This window comes from Ambystoma mexicanum, chromosome 4q (genome assembly GCF_040938575.1).
Source record: "Ambystoma mexicanum isolate Mex_15411 chromosome 4q, UKY_AmexF1_1, whole genome shotgun sequence".
Taxonomy (NCBI): domain Eukaryota; kingdom Metazoa; phylum Chordata; class Amphibia; order Caudata; family Ambystomatidae; genus Ambystoma; species Ambystoma mexicanum.
Genome location: NC_090928.1, coordinates 1,262,723,591 through 1,262,744,136, shown reverse-complemented (window position 1 = coordinate 1,262,744,136; position 20,546 = coordinate 1,262,723,591). Strand labels below are relative to the sequence as shown.

The 20,546-nt window shown below is 43.3% G+C and overlaps 1 protein-coding gene across 2 annotated transcripts in view; it reads left to right on the top strand.

The window, feature by feature from the left end:
- Positions 1 to 20,546, top strand: part of SLC22A7 (solute carrier family 22 member 7) — a 666,459-nt gene that overhangs the window by 230,888 nt on the left and 415,025 nt on the right. For both annotated transcript variants that reach the window (XM_069608871.1, XM_069608870.1), the window contains exons 7-8: positions 13,343 to 13,452; positions 13,557 to 13,771. In XM_069608871.1, the coding sequence (XP_069464972.1) occupies positions 13,343 to 13,452; positions 13,557 to 13,771 (325 nt within the window). The remainder of the gene's footprint in view (positions 1 to 13,342; positions 13,453 to 13,556; positions 13,772 to 20,546) is intronic.

Below are 20,546 nucleotides of genomic sequence, written 5' to 3'. Positions count from 1 at the left end.
TTTTCAGAATATGTATCTCCAGTGCTCAGGGGATAAGCTAATTTCCCCCAGATTCCTTCAGGTTATTTTTGAGGAGCTTGTCTTCTCTTTGTGTGATTTACTTTATCATCCTGGTCCCAGAGTCCATAGCTTCTTGAGAGGATTTAACTGAGTTCTTAGATTTTCACATGGGTGCAAGCCCCAGACTCACAAGGCTGTATCATACCAGCTGGGTGTACTCTCCTGCCAAGCGTATGTTTACTTCTGGCCTCTCCATTTTGCTTTCAGGGTCCCAGACCCTCTTATTCTCTGGTTCTAATATGGGTGCGGCTGGTTCTAATATGGGTGCGGGTCCCAGATTCGAATAGCTTGGTTTACTCTCCTGCCAAGCATGAGCTTCTTTCTGCTCTGACTGTTTCTCTCAGGGTCCCAGACCCTCATTCTTTGGCTCTCATATGGGTGCAGGTCCCAGACTCGCAATGTGCTGTTGCAATAGCTTGGTTTACTGTCCTGCCAAGCATATGTTTCCTTCTGTACCGTGTCTGTTTGTCTCAGGGTTCCAGACCCTCCGATTCCCTTGCTCTCATATAGGTGCGGTTCCCAGACTCAAAACAATGTCTCTTACTTGCCTGGTTTACTCTCCTGCCAAGTATAAAAGTGGTTCTTCCTTTCTCTCATGTTCCTGGGGTCCCAGATCCTTTTATCTTGTGCTCTGCAGTTCTTCCCAGACTCCACCCGGACCTCTAGCACCTCACATCTGAAAGGTACAGTGAGCTAAACGTGGTTGTAGACCCTCCCCAGTGGGCACCTTCCCAAAAAACAGTTTATTTGGCCGTGTTCGTTCTCGGTAAAGGAGCTCTCAGACCTCTCTTAGTATCTCTAGCATCTCTGTCTGTCCGCGTACCTGTTTGTGTGGTTTGCGTCTTTTGAACTGCAGTGATCTGGCATGAGGCTCAGGCCACATTCAGTGTTCTCTCACGTCGGCAGCACCTTTGAAAGTCAACTCTTCTTCCTTCAGCTGGACCTTCCGTCTCCAGGCGCATTCAGGTTCTCCTCATTGGCAGCTGCTCTGCCAGTTGCTGCTCCCTTCTCAAGCTGCACTCCTGCTTTCCGTGATATTCCTGTACTTTGGGATGCCCAGAGGTTTGTTCGGGCAGAGAACGAGGTAGCTCCTTATGGCTGGACTACCTTTGTTCAGATCTATACACAGCGTCACCGGCTGCGGTCCCCTGCTCGCCGTCTGTAGGGTTTCCTTGTCTGAGGATGGCTCTCTCCATGTTGGTTTCCCTCTGTATTTTTGTATTTCTTTTGAGCAATCAAATGCCGTGAGGGACTATACCGTTCACTCCGGTTCTCTGCAGTATTCTACATACTCCTGGTCATCTCCTTCGTCACAGTACTTGTATTGAAGTGATATGGAAAGCAACTTGTACTTTCAGGGCCGCTAGTCAGGTCTTGCCGACTAGGTTGGTTAGCCTTACAGAAGCAGATATTGGTACTGGTTGGAAAGTGAGAAGGAGAGTTTTGCTTGGGGAAAGAGGGAGGGTCTGACAAAGCAGAGGTATATATCACGTTCTCAGGGGATGGTCATCACTAATCCCATAAGGGGTTTCCTCTCTCATGTGATCCTCCCCTGGTGCACCACTCCCAGTGGGATTATTGTACTGTGGACGCACCACCCTGGCCGCATGGGAAAGGTCTCCCCCAGGGGAGAAAGGAAGACATCCACAGATACATTACACACCTTTCCCCCTATGCTGCTGCTTTCTTCATCTCCTAGTGGAAAACATGATAAAAGTCCACACTACCCTGCTCTTAAGCTTTCGGGTGTTCGACGAGAAAGCAATAAGGTTGGAGCTCAAGAAACCTTGGAGCTGGAGCTCACATAATTCTGCGGTTGGTATCTTTGTGGAGACTCATCCATGTGAGAGGTGAGTGGTCAGTAACTAACTGGAACTTCTCACTGGTAAGATAGTACTTAAAGTACCTAACCGCCCATTTTATGGCTAAAGCCTCCAGTTCGATTGTAGCAGCATTCTCATCTCAAGTGAAGAGCTTTCTGCTGATATATATTACAGGATGCTCTATTCCACTATACTCTTTGGACAAAGCGGCACCTAGAATAACATTTGAAACGTCTGTCTGAAGGATATATTATTTTGTGAAATTGCGTACCTTCAACACAGGCTTACTACAAAGAATATGTTTTAGGGTTTTAAAGCAGGCCTGATCGTTTTATCCCATTCAGGTTTTTGGGGCTCAGCGTTTCTTAACTTGTCCAGGAGGTAATGGAGGAACAGTACAGCATACACCGCCTTTAATGTAATCCAGGATAGGCATCCCCGACAACGTGAACCCAGGGCAAGCACAGAACAATAGACACAAGAATTCTTGTGTCTATTACACCGCCTTTAATAACTTGTCAGGCCAAGAATGGCTCCCGTTTAGTTTTTGCTACCGAAAATTCCTGTACGGTCCTGATTTTTTCAGTTTGCGGTTGCACTAGCCGTTTACGACCAAAAAAAGCAAATTTGGGTTACCAGTAAGACCGGATTTCCTCAGGGCCATGGTACTTCATAAAGATGAAATAAGTGTTCCTCCGAAATTTTACTATGAATGACTATATCATCCAAGTAGGCCCCACAAAAACTAGAAAATGGGAGGAGGATCTGATCCATTAGTCTCATAAAGGTTGCTGGTGCCCAGTGGAGACCAAACGGTAAGACTTTAAACTGAAACAGCCCCACAAGATTGGAAAAGGCTGTCTTCTCCCTGTCTTGTGAATTTACTGCTACCTGCCAATAGCCTATAGTTAGATTAATCGTGGAGAGAAAAACAGCAGATCCCCGTCGATCAATGATGTCCTCTATTCTAGGCATGTGATAATTGTTGAACTGGGATAGCGCGTTCAACTTCCAAAGGTCAATACGAAACCTCTGTGATTGATCTGGGTTCACCACTAGGACAGCTGGCAAGGACCATGGACTCTGTGATGGTTCTATTATGTCGGAAGCTAGAATCTTTTCCACTTCCTGACGGTTTATCTGTCTACAGGCCTTAGGAATTCTAGAGGGCATTAAATCAACAACCCTATCAGGAGGTGATAGGATATAGTGCTAAAACCCTTTTACTCTTCTTGGTTTGCTGTCAAAGATGTCTGGGAACTGGTCTAAAAGGGTTTAGATGTCCTGTTTTTTATTGGACAGGAGATCAGCAGGTATTAAATTGATCCCATCTATCTCTTCAGCTAGAAGACTGGACATCATCTCAGAAGCGGTTTCAACTGGATCCTCCCTCCATTCTTTTAAAAAGTTCATATGATACATTTGAGTTTTAGCCCTTCTTTCTGGCTGTGAGACTCGGTAATTGCAGGGACCAGTTTGTCCAAAAACCTTATAGCGACCGGGACAACATCTTATGCTCCGAGGTGGGAAGAAGCACCAACACCTTCTGACCAACAGCAAAGGAATGGGTGACTGAATGCGGTATTAATTGGCTTTTTTGTTTTCTTAGGATTTGCTAGGATGTGAATGTACTATAGATTTAACTATGGCCATATGTTACTTTAGAGGTTGTGCGGTCTGGGATAGAGGTAATATGGTTTCTTCTTGCTCTTCCCACTTTTCTCTTAGCATATCGAGAGCATCTCTGGGTTCAAGTTCATAGAGGAGTTTGAATGGTGAGAACCCAGGGAGGCCTGTGGAGTTTTTCTAATAGCAAATGGAGCGCAGGGCATCATCATGTCCCAATTCCTCCCATAAGCTTCTACTAGTTTTTTTAAGCACAGTCTTCAATGTTTTAGGAATCGTTCAACTAATCCGTCATTGTGTGGGTGAAACACAGAAGCTCTGAGGGTTTTGATCTGTAGAACTTGTTTTACTTCGACCAATTTGCTCTGGCGCAATATAAGCAAATAAAACAAGCAAACAAACATAAGCAATCTCATGAAAGCGGTTCCCTGATCGGTCAGGATGTCTTAAGGAAAAACTACCCGGGACAAGAAAGGAAGATGTTGTTTGAGGATCTGTTGTGTAGTGTTAAACCTCATTGGGAAAGCTTCTGGATATCTTGTGGCATAGTCAACTATCACTAAGATACATCTATTTCCCAATTTGGAAGGTTCTAGAGGACCTACAATGTCCATTCCTATTCTTGAAAAAGGGACATCAATAACGGGGAGAGGTTGCAAAGAAACTGGAGGGGGAGTATGTGTAGAGGTTTTCTGACAAAGTGGACAACTCAGAACAAAATGTGTAACTTCTGCATATACTCCTAGTCAATAAAACTAACTCACTATTTGCCCTTGGAGCTTAGCAGTTCCTAAATGCCCAGACGTAAGGTGTGCAAGTGCAATTTCGAGAGCGTGGAGTCCCTTCATGACCGATATCGCCTCTATATAGCACACCATGTGTAATAAAAAAGAATGGATCCTCCCTTGCTCTCCCATCATCCTTGGAGACAGCTTTGAGGAAGGCCTCTGCTATCATTGGGTCATTAAGCTGTGTGAATGCCAAGTCAGGGATGATTTCTGTTTCATCTTCAGTGATGGGGGGGGTCTTTAACCCCTCAGGAGTCGTTACTGTGTCAACGTCTGCCTCCCCAAAGTCTTTTGTTCCTCTGTCAGTGTCTTCTGTGAGGGGTCAGAAATGTGGGCCAGTCAACTTTGTGAAGGTTTTTAAAAATATACCATTTTATTAACTCAAAAGGTTGGATAAACGCCCCACTATCCCTACCCTGACGAGAATTTCCCTGCCTAAAATAAACTAAAGTAAACACTGTAACAAAAGTATTCCGTCTCTCACACTTAAACATACACAACCTAACAAGCCAGTATATGGCAGTTCAACAGCAACAAATATAACAGTCAAATTCAAATCATAAATTCTGTTTCTACTTCTAATCTGGATGAATTCCCCAGATTCAAGTAGGATTTTGTTCAACAGTTCCAAAAAGGTTAAGGAAATCCTGTATCGTAACAAGGTTCAACTTCAGTTATCCTTTGGTTCCAACTTGATAAAACAAAGTTCCAACATGATAAAACACAATTTCCAGCTTGATGACACAAAGTTCCAGCTTGCTTTGAACTAATAATTCACAAGGTCTTCCTCTTGTTACTTGCAACAAGGTTCTTGAAACACCTTTTTTTCAGCAACTCAGAATATTTCCTTACTTCATTGATTTCAACAAAAAAAGTATTTGCCTGGATATTTCTGCCCCAGCTCACAAAACCACATGTTTGACAATATTAAATATGTCTGCAGTAGGTCACACAATTCTGGCTTCAATTATATTAATCTGTAAGGATGATTCTGCTTTAATTCACAAAAATGCTGTATTGGCTCTTCAACTTCTTCTTCAAGACTTTTAACCATATCACAGTACTTCAATAGCTTCCACCTGGTCTACTCACCTGCCAGGCTTATTAAGACAACATTATCTGCTCTTGTATACTCTCCTATCAGAACAGATAAAAATACTTCAATATTCTCTGACCTGGTGTACTCTTCAGCCAGGCCAGAATCAACTACTACTTGCAAGTACTTCTGTGGTAAAGGTTGAGCTCAAACAGTTTAGCAATGTCTTTTTCTCTGCAACATCAAATATAAGAAACACTTCAAAGGAAACAAGAACCATACTGGTGCTGTTTGTTACACCTGCATGACTGCCACACTCTCTGCACGTTATGCTCCACTCTCTCTGAGCCTCTTCTTTCCGAAGGGCAGCCTTACTGCCACTCTTGTTTGTTCCCTTATGCACTAACCAACTGATGATAAGGTTTCTGTTTTAATTTCACACTTATTTAGCTTTGACTATGTGGGTTTAAGCCATTCTCTGTAGGACGTCCTTTTCATATGGGCAATAGTTTTTGCCAACAGTGAAAGTACCAACTGACTTCTTTTGGCTTTGGCAATTTGTGTTCTTTCTTAATTGCGTGGGAATGTTTTTCTTTTGACTTATTGTTTTGTTGTTGGCTCTTATTATGCCACACAATGTCACAATCACACTCTTCTGGTAAGGTAATCAGATTCTTATTTTGCCATCTGTGCTCTTTTAAATCAGCTTGGTTGATAATAGAAGAATTAACTTGCTTTATATTGGTTCAGTATTCAAAATGTTTCTTCTTCACTCGTTTAACTTTGTTTACCACATATCTATGGTTAAGACACCTGGGCTTGACAAGTTGGCAATCTGGGTGATTATCTATTAGTGAATTCAATGGATCTGGTTTGCGGTTATCTATTAGTGAATTCAATGGATCTGGTGTGCGCGTCCGTTCGCCTCGTTGCCTCCAGGTCCTCTGCTTCAGTTTCCCCACGCAGTCTGGGAATCTCTTCTCTGCAGCTCGTGTCTGTCACCAGCAGGGCTCTCCTGGCACCGACAACATGTTGGTGCTCGCCTGTCACTGGTGTTTGTCAGACAAGGGGGCAAGGTATCAAAAGGTGCGCTTGCCACTGCGAAACCTCTGCATTCTGCATTCCTCAGAGGGAGGGTAGCCTCTCCTGATGCTTCCCGCTGGGCCAGCTCTGCAATTACGGTCTTGAGCATTAAGGGCCCTCTCAGGACCGGCATCGACTTCACACCGCACTGTGGTCCCAGAGACTATGCTCACACACAACCTCTGCTTCTGCTGCCACGTGGCGGTAGGAAAAGTACTTCACCTTGTACTGCTGCTCCTTTTCATGACCTGTACCTGAAGGGGGGTTTTATGCCCCTCAGTCCTCCTCAGGTGTGAGTCATAAAGTCATTCCTAATTGACTGCAACCTGCAGGCCTGTGCCTCTGCAGTCCTCTTCTTCATCCCAGTTCTTTAGGAACTGTGGTACTTGTAGTCCACAGTACAAAATTCAGCTTTCTTAGTGAAATGATCATTACCACGTTCACTATTTATCGTATACCTATTCCCCAAAGTACTATAGGGATTCCATGAATTATTTGACTTTACAGAAGAGTATGGTTTCTCAGGATTTAAATTGGTAACATTTAAAGACTTTTCTTCCTTATTTCTCTGGTACTCATAGGGGCTTTCATGTTTATGAATATCAATGATTTTAAGAGGGTTTTTCGGACTCTCAGAATATAACTGCTTCTGGTTATCTTCCTCTACATTCCAAAAGTCAGTGTGAGAAAATAAAAACTCTCTCTGACAGAAAGCCATTACATATTCCAGCATTAAGGGTATTCCCCTACTTGAGGAAAACAAATAGCACGTCTCGTCCCACAAAATCCTCCTAATTCCCTGGGGCTCTTCTCCTTCCTGGTGATCCTCCCGGCTAACACCACCCCCAGGATTAGGATCAGGAAGCATCTGCATTCCCCTGGCCACCTGTGAGGAGACTTTAGGTAGGGTTTTTGTGAGGACTACGCAGGATTCATCACACTTCTGTCTCAGTTCTTTCTACTATCCTGGGGAACATGGCTTTCTCCAAAAATCTTTGAGCTATTTTGGCTCCGGCCTTAATTTGTTTACCATTATTTAGTAATAGTATTTTAACATGCCCTCAACAATCTGGGTCTATAACCCCAGCCATCATCTCTAAGGAAAACTTCCAACCCAACCCAGACTTTGAGGACATCCTGATGTAAGCCCCAGAGGAGGGGGGGGAATGAATACTAAGTTTGTTGGTATCAATTGTCTTTCCCTGGGTTCCAGGGTTGTTTCCCTAATACTGTAGAGATCAAAGCCCATTAATTACTAAAGTGGCTACTAAAGTGGCTACCAAAGGGTGACTGGCCCACACACTAAGTTTGGTAAAGCTAAGGGTCAGCCAGTTTTTGTCAACAAAGTCGGATCCCTCTCCCGACACCATATGTGAGGATGCAGAGGTAAGGCTCAGATACAAAGGTGACATTGTTTTTGTTATAGATTTTTATTAACCAACAAAAGGGTTGTGAACACTGTCCTTCTGTCCTTAAAGCTAGGAGGTGTTTCCCTGCATGAAAGAAAACGATAAAAAACATGAGGATGTCAAACAAATAGTCAGTCACTGTCATGTCCAAAACCCCTGCTTCTGGCCCCATCACTAAGAACCTAAATCTAATGCGCAAGGATGATCTTTCCAGAACTTAGTGATAATGACAGTTCTTGCCAGCAGAAAAGTTCCCAATGTCTCGGGTGGTCAAAACAATGAAAGAAATGTTCCTTTTTCTGAATATATATCTCCAGTGCTCAGGGGGTAAGCTCCTTTACCCTGGATACCTTCTGGTTCTATTTTAGGAGCTGGTCTCCTCTATATGTGATTTTCTTTATCTTCTTGGGTCCCAGACCCCATACCTTCTTGAGGGATTTTTTACTGAGTTATTAGATTTTCATATGGGTGTGAATGCCAGACTTGCAAAGCTGTATTATACCAGCTTGGTAGTGTTATGTTATGTCATGTTAAAGGTTATTTATACCACACACTATCACCACCTGCATGGTCCCTTGTCGCTCTGGCAGATCAAGATGGTAAGGTGGGGGGGGTGAGTAAATAGCAATTTGTCCTGAAAAATCCCCTTTCAGTAGAATTTACCAACATTACTAGCTTTATGGAACCATCACATCTCACATGAGAATTGACAAGCAAAATACAATCTATATCACATCACATGGGACACCCTAAAAGAAAGAAATGTGAATGTAAATGTATAATTTATTGTAGAGTAAAAGTAATACAAATGTCATGTTATTAGAATTTACCAACATTGATAGCTATATGCAACCACCACGTGCTTAAATGTGTATAGACACCGTGTTTATCCTGTAAACAAGTGATCATTCTTTTGAAACCACTGGTACCATCCATTGTTGGTAATTGCATAATGTGTAATAATAATGTGTATACAATGACATTGTAATGTTGTTTGTATACAACATGCTAACCATACCACTGTAAAATAGGTATTCACAATCCAAGTATTGAGGAAATGCCATTACACTATTATGTGACCACGTGTTTAAAAGTTTCTGCACAACACTGCCAATTGTTAAAATATTGTGAAAATGACTTGTAGTCCATTACCAATGCTCCATTATAGCGAGTTGATACTACTCAGCAATCTACATGCAATATCACAATGGCCGCCGGCACACAATCGCATCATCATGTTGATGATGTCATTGTGTACCAATTGCCGGGACTATTACAAACATAAAAGTGCTGCGAGAGACACAGGAGTCACTTAACAGTGATTCTGATGTCCCGAGCAAACGCTCTACAGAAATACTAAGGAAAGAGGCCACTTAGGAACTGAGACAGCTTTAGCAACACTAATCTGCGTACAATGGCTTAACTAAACATTTTTCAACACAGGCCACCAGGACAAGAAACCTATTGGAAGTCTACGATCCCATTCAAACAAGGTATGACTTTTAAATTCACTAGTTACAAATTAAGCAGACACCCTAAGAAAGTAGAAAAAGAATAAGTTAGGAAACCTACCTTATTTACATAACAGATCCTACAGTAGGATCCAAGGTCATAGAAAAGAACTCCATGAACAATCCGCAAGCTGATAGGAAGACACCAATTTCCCACAGAAGTGAAAAGTGAAGACTACATAGGCTGGTAAATATCACAATAATAACATGGACAGTTATGCTAGCAATATCCCATGTAGCACACCAAATGTATTCTGATTATTCTCTTCTAGAACTTGGTCCCTGAAGATGGTCCTAAATGCATTGGATATCTTAGGAAAGCCTATCTCTCTGATAAATAAATACTCTGTTTTACATAAAACTATACTTCAATTGAACTCAACTATGGACTACCTATGTGAAATGAATGTTGACAAGTTATATGCATAAATGTAAATCATAAGGTCATATATTCATACAGGTCCTTCGAGACATTTGGGACATCCCAACCCAGACAAATATCCCTGGTTTAGAGCTTTAGCCATTATCCACTCTTAAAGCTGCAGTTTGCTTCCTTTCTCCTTTCTTCCCCTCCCTCCTGACAGGCCCTGTTTCTTCTCTTTCTGTGAAGGGGAAGCACAGTATTCATCTCTGTATCGCTGTGGCTGCCAAAGCTGTGCCCTATCCCTTAACTGATAGGTACTCTTGTCACCACTTCTGCCCCTGTAGGGTCTCCTATCCCAACCAGCTTCTTGCCTGGGACCGGTACTATATCTCTCTACAGATATAGTTCTGCTACAAAAGGCCCTCCTTTCATCTTAAGCAGGGGGCATACTGCAAGCCCTTATCCTTCCCTTTCTGCATCTAGCTGAGAAGGTATTTCTGCCTGGTTCCCGTCTGGTACCAGTGGTACTAGTAGGTGGGACTCTTTTTTTAGAGTACTTACTGTCATCGGACTCCTTCCTTTTCCCTTCCCCGGGGGATCTTCCCTGGGGATCCCTGCATAGCTGTTACAATGGGATCAAATACTGCTAGACGTCCGAAGACTTCGAGTCTCACTGATTCACTTTTTATGAGGGGCATGAGTACTCCCATCATGGTATAATTACCCCCAGCTACTCCTAGCCCTAGACTCATTGCTGCTTCAATATCTCTGCCAGAATGAAGGTAAGTGCTGTATTTGAAGGAGTCCCTATTAGATCAAGGTACAACCAACTATACACTGGCACTGCAAACTCAGCTATCACAGCGATCCATTAGTAGATTACAACCTGTTGGCATTATAATTCCTATAGCCCTCTGCCTCTGCTGAGGAGTGACCTGAGGGTAGGATGCCTCTAGCTGGCTCAGATTAGTGGAATACCATCTAGACCATCTAGGGATGTCCCCTGCTGTGTGGGCAATAAGGCTTTGAAGGTCTGGAATGGAAGTGTTCCTTCCTCTCATGCTATTACTGGTCTGGGTGCTGCCAGAGCAGCTCGCAAGGCTCTATGTTTCACAGATTGAGCACGAACAGTGTCAAAATGTCTTACCAGAATGTCATAGTGGTCCCAGTTCGATGTGTCATTTGCATCTCTATTTGGGTAGAACCTAAGGATGTGTTCTAAGGTTCATCCCTCTATAGATAAAGGACCATGTCTAACCCTTGTAGTGGGGTAGATGAAGCCCCTTTGAATCCAGTTCTGGTGGTCTACCTGCGGCAAGGCTAACTCAGGATACCTATAGAGTGTGCACTCTATTTAATTAAGGTCCCTCTTAATGTGTAGGGTTTCAAACACGTCTCCTGGCTTGATGCCAGGTGTCTTCATATATGTAAACAGGGTTTCCCCTGGCAATACCCCAGGCACTGCACTGCCACTGTAAAGTTAGTGTTGATACCTCTAACACTTCCTTCCTGTAACCACATGGTTACTGCGCTGCAGCAGTTTACAGGTATAGGGGCATCAACATGTGGGTTAGCCATTCTAATACCTCTTAGCTAGATTGCACTTAAGAGTATTTGCTTAGAAGGACACCATGCTCTTCACTAGAGTACTTTGAGCTATTTATTCCACACACTAGAGTGTTTATTCTTTGCAATGCCAGGCCTGTAGCAACCCCCGTAGCCCCTCTTCAGTAGCTACATAGGGAGAATACTCTTAGGATGTAGGAGAGGTTGAGCAAAGTCCTGCCGCGGTCGTCAACAGTGATGTGATTCTTATCACCCCGATCACCAGAGCCTCTCCTCAACCCCGTGGGAGTGTCCAAGACAGGGGCTGTGGTAAGAATACAGATAGGGAAAAGCATATATCTTTCACTGTGCATCAGTAAAGAGAAGGCAACAACCCCTGCAGTAGGCTGCTGATCTCTCATCTGCGCAGGAGAGGTTTACTAATGTCACATTATATTTATTGATAGCCCTCTGCTATTTCCAGTAACCCTCCCAAGTGTATTACAAGACATGCACCATATATAATACAGCAATACACAATACATTTACTTAGATGCCCCACTCTTAAAGTTCATGTTCAAATGCATCCGACAAGACACTCAGCAATGGACACTCAATTCCTGCGCTCTCATAAAGTAAATATTTAAATAATGCAAAATAAGTAATAAAGAAACATCACTACCATAATGGTCACTATGAACAACACACTTAAAATGCAAAAAGTCATTAGTGAATAAGTAGAAATCATTGCCTCTACATACTCAAGACAAAAAACGGATACACTTTCTCCAAGAGATCAATGTCACCTCATAAAAGAACTAACTGCCTGACCAGGTCTTACTAGGCAACCTCATCAAATCTTGCTAAGCAATCTCACCAAATTGTGTTAGGCAATCTTCGTAGAAGCACCTAAAAGCACCTCCCCTTTCAATACCTCAAAACCTCTAAATATTTCTCAATGTGGTATCAATAATAGTAAAAAACCTTCTTTACTTACTATCTTTAATAGGCAGGTAGATGAGAGCTGGCAGAGCCCAGAGCCTGAAGTGGTCGACACAATCCAGGAAAAATGGCAACACATATTAAAAAAACATCAATACATAATCACCATGGTCTTTTCATCCAAAAGCATAACAATTGAGGACAAAACACTCCAAATAGAGTTCATGTCAATTGGGATTGACCATGGTATGAAGCATGCAGCCAATTAGAATTGAGGTTGTGAGCCGTCTTGGCTTGGGTGGACAAGTAAAAATATTCCCCATACAAATCAATCAAAATCAAATGTTCTACTCAAAAGTCAGTGGTCAGAGTCCACTGGGGACTGAAAATGTCTCAGAAAAGTCCAACATTCTATTTAGTGTCTTTAGACTCCAGACAAGGAAAAAGAGGGGCTTGACCCCCTCACACCTTCTGCTCCAGTGCTGCTCTATCTGTCTTCTTGCCAGCTCCCGGTCTACGCACAGCGAAATCTCCCTCTGCGGGACTTAAATGCAGCCATGTTTTTATTCTCTGGACTCTCACTGTTGACGCCTACTATATCTCAAAGTTGGGCAGTAGCTTGAAGTTGGGCAGCAGATTGAAGTTGAGTAAACAAGTTCAATATCAGTGCCCAACATCTTTCCTGTGAAAAGACAAAATATGATTTTTGCTGAGAACAAGGCTAATGCACCTTTCACCCACTTTAAAAAGCAGCCTGACAGCAAAAGGCTCCACTGAAAGTTCTGTAGTCTTTTCTTAATTTTGTAGTTCTTTCATATTGCTATCTCAGTCTTTGTTTACACTTGACGCTCATCCCAGAAAACCTGGAGAGCAGTTGCAAGGATTACTTACGCTTAAGTGTGGCACTGTGTTCTAATACTAAGGTCACTTGGCGCCCATCTCAGACTCACAAATGAAAACACTATTTTATGTTCAATGTACTATTATGAACACTTTCGCTTAGCCTGAATGTAATGTGCATTTTTCATGTTTAGTAAATATGGATCTGCATATGCATTGAGGGTTGGCCCGTGGCTCAAATGTGCTGCTTTAAGCATGGTTAGACATGGAATTACATGTTAGGCTTGACTTGCAACTTCACTTATCCATTCTCAGGTTCTCAGTAAGATCGCACAAGAGGAGAACACTGGAACCAACTACTCCTTCATAGACTTGTTTAGAACCCCAGTAATGCGGAAAATATCCCTCTGCACAGGGGTGATATGGTAAGAAACTCTTTGCTTGGAAAATTCTGTGGTTTCTCTTTCTTATTAATCTTGCAGAGTGGCAATAGCTCATGCTATGTTTTTTCCCGCCTTCTCTCTTGTAGGTTTGGCGTGGCGCTCGCATATTATGGAATCAGCCTCAACATCACAGGCTTTGGGCTGGATATATACACTACGCACTTCATCTATGGAGCAATCGAAGTACCAGCCAAGCTGAGCTTATACATTTTTATTACCAAGGGAGGCCGGCAGTGCTCACAGGCCTGGAGCCTGATTATCACTGGCTTCTCAATCGGCATAAACACTGTCATTCCACACTGTGAGTTTTTCACATTTCTAGCGCAAATATATTTCCATGCCTTGAGCTAAAAGAATGTCCACGTGCATGTGTTTGTGCAATGAAATAGGAGAAGATGCAGCAACTGGAGTACAAAAGGATGAATCAGATTGTACGAGAGGCAATAACTCATTAGAAAACTCTGTCAAGAACTGGCACTGACGAAAAGGCAGCAATGATTGAACAACCAGTATTTGCACTTATTTATTTTTTATTTTTACATTTGCTTTGCGCTCTAAACCCGTAGGCATCAAGGCGCAGCTTGAATACACATCACAGACATTGTGAGAATGTTACAAGACAGTGTTTCAGTGAAGGACAAGGTTACACAGTGAAGGAAAAGGAGTCACAGGAAACTATGTGAGGAGCCATGTTTTCAATAATTTACGGAAGATCCTGCATGATTGTTCTGCTCTCAGTGATGGAGGCAGTGAGTTCCACAGTTTTGCTGCAATGACTGGAAAGCTCGATCCACCCGCACTTGACAGCCTGAAATTAGGCAGTATGAGCCTGTTGGCATAGGTCGTTCTGGTTGGTCTTGAAGCAAGGGCTCTCGTGAATTTCTGAACAAGATAGGGTGTCAGTCTTAGAAAGGGTGATAGAGAAGGTTTTTAATATAATTCTTTCTTGTGTCGGGAGCCAATGGGCCTTTCTTCTGGCAGTAGTGATGTGATTTCTTTTTGGAATGTTTAGTGCTGAGCGAAGAGCATTGTTTTGGACCACTTTCAGCTGGTGAATGTTATGCTTGGTGGTGCCAGTGAACAGTGCGTTACAGTAGTCTAATCCTGCGCCTATGATGGCACAGGCAACGGTAAGGCAGCTGTCGGCAGACAGGCAGGGCCTGCAGGCATTAATACGTTTGATGGTGTGGGCTGCCGAGGAGGAAATAGTGTTGACTTGCCGTGTGAGTGAGAGGAGTCGTCTAATTAGACTCCCAAGGTTTTTACCAACTGAGACAGGGATGTTGATACGTTGATGGTGAAGGGAGTGTATTGTTGGCGAAGGTTGTTGATCACAGTGGGCAGGCCGACGATGAGTAACTCAGTTTTATCATCATTGAGACAGAGGAAGTTAGTGGCCATACAAGTTTGAAGGGTCTGATAGTGTTTAGCTTCTCTGAGTCTTGATGATAGTTGCCATATAGGGGGCGGAGAATCTGGGGATCATCGGCATAGTTAGTGTGCCAGCGATACCCATTGAGTCAAGGAGATCAAAAGTGGTTTTGTAATGTTATAAATTGTAAGGGAAGTGCAAGAGCCTTGGAGGATGCCGCAAGAGATAGGTGCAGGGTGGCACTTGCATTGTCAGCAAAGGCTCTGATTGCTCTGTCTTTCAAAAATGAGGTGACCCACCTGGATGCCTCTGGTGAGAAGTTGGTCGCAGATGTCAGGTGTTGAGAGAGAATTTTGTGGTCCACTAAGTGGAACGCTGCAGAAAGGTCCAGTAGTAGTAGTAAGAGGACTGATTTCCCAGCGCCCTTAATTTCGTCAAGCTAATTCTTCAAGCTGGGCAGGGCAGACTCTGTACCGTGTCCCTGGTGGAACCCTGATTTACGGATCCAAAGTATGCGATTGGATTCCAGGTAATGCTGAATTTGGATATCAGCTACTCTATCCAGGATTTTCTAAAGGATGGGTCGGTAGTTCGTGGGGGTGGTGGGGTCCAGTGAAGGTTTCTTTAGCAGTGGAAGTACCCAGGCTTCCTTTGGCTGGTGGGGGACATGGCAAGAAGCAAAGGAGGAATTGATAAAGGTGGTGATGAATGGGACCAAGTCTTCCGCACAGTCCTTGATAATTGTGGCAGGGCAGACGTCTCCTTTGCATCTAGAGGGCTTCAGACCTTTAAGTAAGGAAGCGACTTGGTCCTTGGAGATAGTTTTAAAGCAGAAAGGGAGGAGGTCTGGTGAGGCTGTTGAGATATGTGGCATCTGATGAGGAAGACTGTTGGGGTTAGTAATGACTTGCTTCCGTAAGAATTATTTCATGTAACAAGGCGATTTTAGGAACTTGGTGCACCAGGTCTCTTCTTTGAAGAAGTCTGGCGTGGGGGAGGAGGGCGTTTCAGGTTTTGTAAGAATGTTGAAAATCTCTCCAGAGTTCGATTTCGCATTAGCAATGCTTGTGTTGAAGGTGGCCGATTTCACTTGTAGGTTGGCTGTGTTGTACATTGCAGCAGTGGTGAAGGTGGATTTAAGAAGGGCAGAGGGGGTCTTTCTCCATTTAGCCTCTGCCTCCTGTTTCTTTGCGTGGAGTGCCAAGAGGTCGGCATGAACCAATAGTTGAGGTGGGTAGTGGGTTTTGATTTGCGAGATGCAAGAGCCGCAATGATGTTGACTGCTAGCCGCAACGTGTTGGAGTATAGGTTGGCAAGCATGTCTGGGTCAAGGTGGGCCAAGTGTACCGGTTGTAACATGTCGAGCATGGGCAGGATGCAGTCTTTAGTAAGTTTCTGCAAACTGCGTGCGATAGTAGGTTGAGAGCAAGCACAGAAATAATCATTGGGGCATCCAGCATGTCTGGCACTTCCTCAGAAAATATTCAACCCACCAGTATTCCCTTGTACTTCTTATTTGTTAGTTTCTAGCTAAGTATTGTTTTTTGATCTGAGCATTTGCAAAACACTAAGCCAATAAAGGCGTGGTTTCCTACATTGTGTGCCGTATGGATAACACTGCTGCAGACATCTTGGTTTTCTCAGAACAGTGACCTGACATAGCATGCAATATAACACTGTTCATGCACCCAATTCAAATACTGAATTACACCCTCATACTGTACACCATAACCCCATACCCAAATCCTATTTTAGCTGTTCATTAGTGTGTCTATCATTGTTACGTGATGTTGTAATGCACTGTTGTGAGCCCCACTGTTAGGAAATTGGGACCTCATGCATCAAAGCCTGCTTGCTGTCCTCAGCCTCCCTTCCTATTTGGCAGCCAACCCGGATATGCGGATATGCTAAGACAATGGCCTGCTGCAAGTTTCCAAAAAGGAGACATTCCCGTTCCAAGATGGACACCAGCCCATTAGATGATGGCACCACGCAGGAATAGATAGATTGCATATGATAGTTTCGGGTAGTTTCTTTCGAACGGAAACAAAAGGGAAATGAGACGCACAATCGAGTTTAGCAACTGATCCCATACTCCAGAAGATCATGCTTGGACAATCTTCTCCCTCCCTTCTAAGAAATGAGTAGTTTCTTTTTCAGGTCGCAGTGTTAACCCTGAATCCACCTGCTTCCTTGTGTTGCTCAATCGCCCCCGTCTACCTTGTCTATTTGTTTGGATCCTTAATTCTTGCATATAGATATAGACTTACGGAAGTTACTACATAGGACACTCTGCAGCCCCGGTGATGCTACCAGAGAAAGGAGGCTGTATTCCTATGAGAGAGGCGGCTTAAACCAACAGGTAGGAATCTCTCCCAGATAGCACATCTAACTTACACATACATAAGACCAACCTTACTTACATTTCAGGAAAAATTTAATAAAACATATCACTGCTACGGATCCTTAGTCTCCCATTACCCTCAGAGGACTTGCCCACTCCCACAGAGACTTGGTCATCCTACAGTAACAGCGGACTACCGTATTACTTTTGAGTTTTGCATTATTCTCTAAAGACCTTGTGCATTTTGATCCATTCGGGAGCCTAGTATCTTAACAAGGGCCCCACGTGGCAATTACATCCTTTGTACAGTGCCTATTGTTCATTTATTTAATCATCGGCTATTTTTTCTTCGTCCTATTTTGTACATTGTATATATCCTGTATTCATGTAAAAACTGTATATTTTGCTATCATGTAAATATTGTAACGTGTGGATACGAAACTATGTAAGTCTTGCATTTCCATTTTGCTGCGCGAGTCTGGTGCGCTTAACAAATGAATAAACAAACAAACAAACAAACATCACTGTGTACGGTTACCACCATTTCATAATCTTGCATTGTTAATAGTTTCATACGTTGCACTTTTATAGCACACTTTTACCAATAATTATTTTACATTTTTTAATTAAATTTGCATTATAATTTACAAGACTTTCACATAATTACAGTCCTCCTAATCATTTATCCATTAAAACAGTAATCACACGTCGAAAAAAAGGAAAGAGGGAGAAATAAAGATGGGGAAGTAAAGAGGAGGTTGGGGCTTCCAGATAGAAGCACACCTTTTCCAGATTAATTCGAGTCCAGAGGGTCAAGTAATCCTACAGCGATGTCCATATCTACTCCTTACTTTTACTCTAAGAATATCTCATTCATAAATGCCACTGTAGTTAATACCACTGACACCTTTTCCCCACTCAAAAGATGGGCCCATCATCCATCCAGTCTCAACGTTGGAACGTCTTTTAAATGATAGGTAAAAGTCCTTGTTCTAATTTCAGTCAGTCCTGGGCAAAACAGCAGCAAATGTCTTAATGTTTCCACTTGGTCCCTTTCCAAGCAGAAGCGGCATGTGTTGTCTTTCGGGGCTGCAACTGGCCGTCTTGACCTGATTATTTCATTTGTTGGCAGCAGATTCAATCTGAACCGGAGGAATTGGTCTCTGTGAAATCTGGACGGGACTTTAGCCAGGTATTTAGGTAGGACACCTAATGCCCTTTCTTCATGATCTGTCTGCTGATGCAATTTATAGGCAGAAGCCTTGTTTAAGGTAAGGATCCAGTCCTGCTATCCAAGTTTAGTTTTCAGTTTAGCTGGATTTGTATTCATGTCTTCTTCAGTGGACTCAAGTTCCCTCAGTTTTGCTGGGTTGCCTTTGACCCATTCTTTGAGTGCGCCGTTAGTGTCACGCCGCTATGACTCTGGTCTCTCTGGCAGCTCCAACGGGTATGCGGTGTGATACGATTCAACACGTCCAAGATGGCCGCTGATTTCCGTGCCGTTACTACAGACATTGGTATAGACTCTACACGCTCCGTAGAGACGCGGATGGCTGCTCACGTGATCGTATATAGTGAAGGAAGTACTACCATTCGCTGCGTCGCTAAGGCTGATTTCGGCGCTCCGTAAGTTCGCTGCTAGGCTATCTAACCTCGCTGATTTATGTGAATTCTCACTCTCTCTGACCTCTCTCTGTTTATTCGTCTTCCTATCAGACTCTCTTCTCCTCTCTCGACTCGGCTTCAATACTGGACCTTGTCTTTTCCCGGCAAGTTTACCGCCTCCAACATCCATTCTGAACTCCTCACACTCTCTACCTCCCCCTCCAAAGTAAGTTGGCGTTTTCTAAACACCAGCCCTCGGCCTTACTTTCCCTTGTTACTGCTGCAGGAAGATAATTATCTCTTTCTCTAAGGGTGGGCTCGCTTTCTCTGTTTTGGAACCTCAGTGTTGGAAATCCAATGTTCCAGATCCCATTATAGTTTTTTAATAGATTCTGCAAAATCCTCCAGTAAGTGCCAGCCTACCATTTATCTTGTTCCTTCCATTGGCTCTCTCCTGACTATTGAAATCTTCCCTGTCTTGTCTATACCTGTAGAAAATCCATCTCCACCACGAGCCTTCCATTATACCGAAGACCTCTACTGATCTCAAGACCTCTTCCAGACCTCCTGTGAGCGGCATCGTCCAGGGTTTCCTTCCCCTGAGGGTTTCCCTGGGGGGTGTGCACCTTCCCTCATTGGTATATTATTATTTCCGGTGAGGGAGGGCAGAACTTTCCGGGAGGGCTTTCATTTCAGCATTTGTATTCTCTGTGGGAAGTTGCTGTCTGATCAGGTCACTGATACCTTTGATATCGGATTCTAACCAAATAGTTAACAATTATAACAGTTAGACCCTTTCACAATTTCTTTGCGGATAAGTTCCTTATTGGTGTTTTGGCCCCCAATAAACATTTCCGGAATAGAGCCAGTCTCTTCCATTCTACTATGGCCCTCAAGGATTAAAGGCCAGGTTCTCTGCGCAGTATCTAGATGGGAACTGACTTCGAGACTTGTAATACTTTCTTCCAAGAGATGCCCTCCAAGATTGCCTATATCTTGTTTGGGATCCTCAGTGTTGCGTCAGATTCATATCTCAGAATTGGGACAACTTTTATCTTGTAAAAGTCCACTACAGGGACCAATGAAAAATGACCCCATTTCTTATTTATTATGGTCGCCTGACTTGCAAGTGATTTAGCTTTCAGCAGCAAAGAGTCGGTGACCGGAGCTCCAATTAAGCTTTTATTTATCAATGTTCCCAGATATTTGAACACTTCAACCTGTTCAATTCGAGCTCCACTCGAAAGTTGATTCTGACTTCTTCGATTTTTCTAACATAAGGATCTTCGTCTTTGTAGAATTTATCTGAAGGTCATTTTCCTGCATGGTAAAAATTAGTTTGTCTAGTTGACGCTGTAGCCCAATGGGCATTTGGTCAATTAGACCAGGTCATGAGCAAATAGTATGCGGCTTAATTGGCCCCTGCCTATCTGTGGAGGAAAGCTACTTGCAGTGTTCAAAGTTTGGCCAAGAAGCGATTAAAAAGGGTCGGGCCAGTAGACAGCCTTGCTTAAGGTCTTTGCATGTTGTTATTTCTTGGGAGAGAAGTCCACTTTTGTTGAGTCTTATTCTCATGCTGGTATTTGAATCTAAGGTGACCAGAGGTTCAAAAATCGACCTTGGGCAGTTCCAGGTCTTCAGTTTATACCACAGTCTTGGCCAACCCACCTGATCAAAAGCTTGGACAAAGTCGACAAAGGCTAAATAGATCCTTTGTGCTCACAAACCATTCCCTTCAGGATACGTAGGATCAAG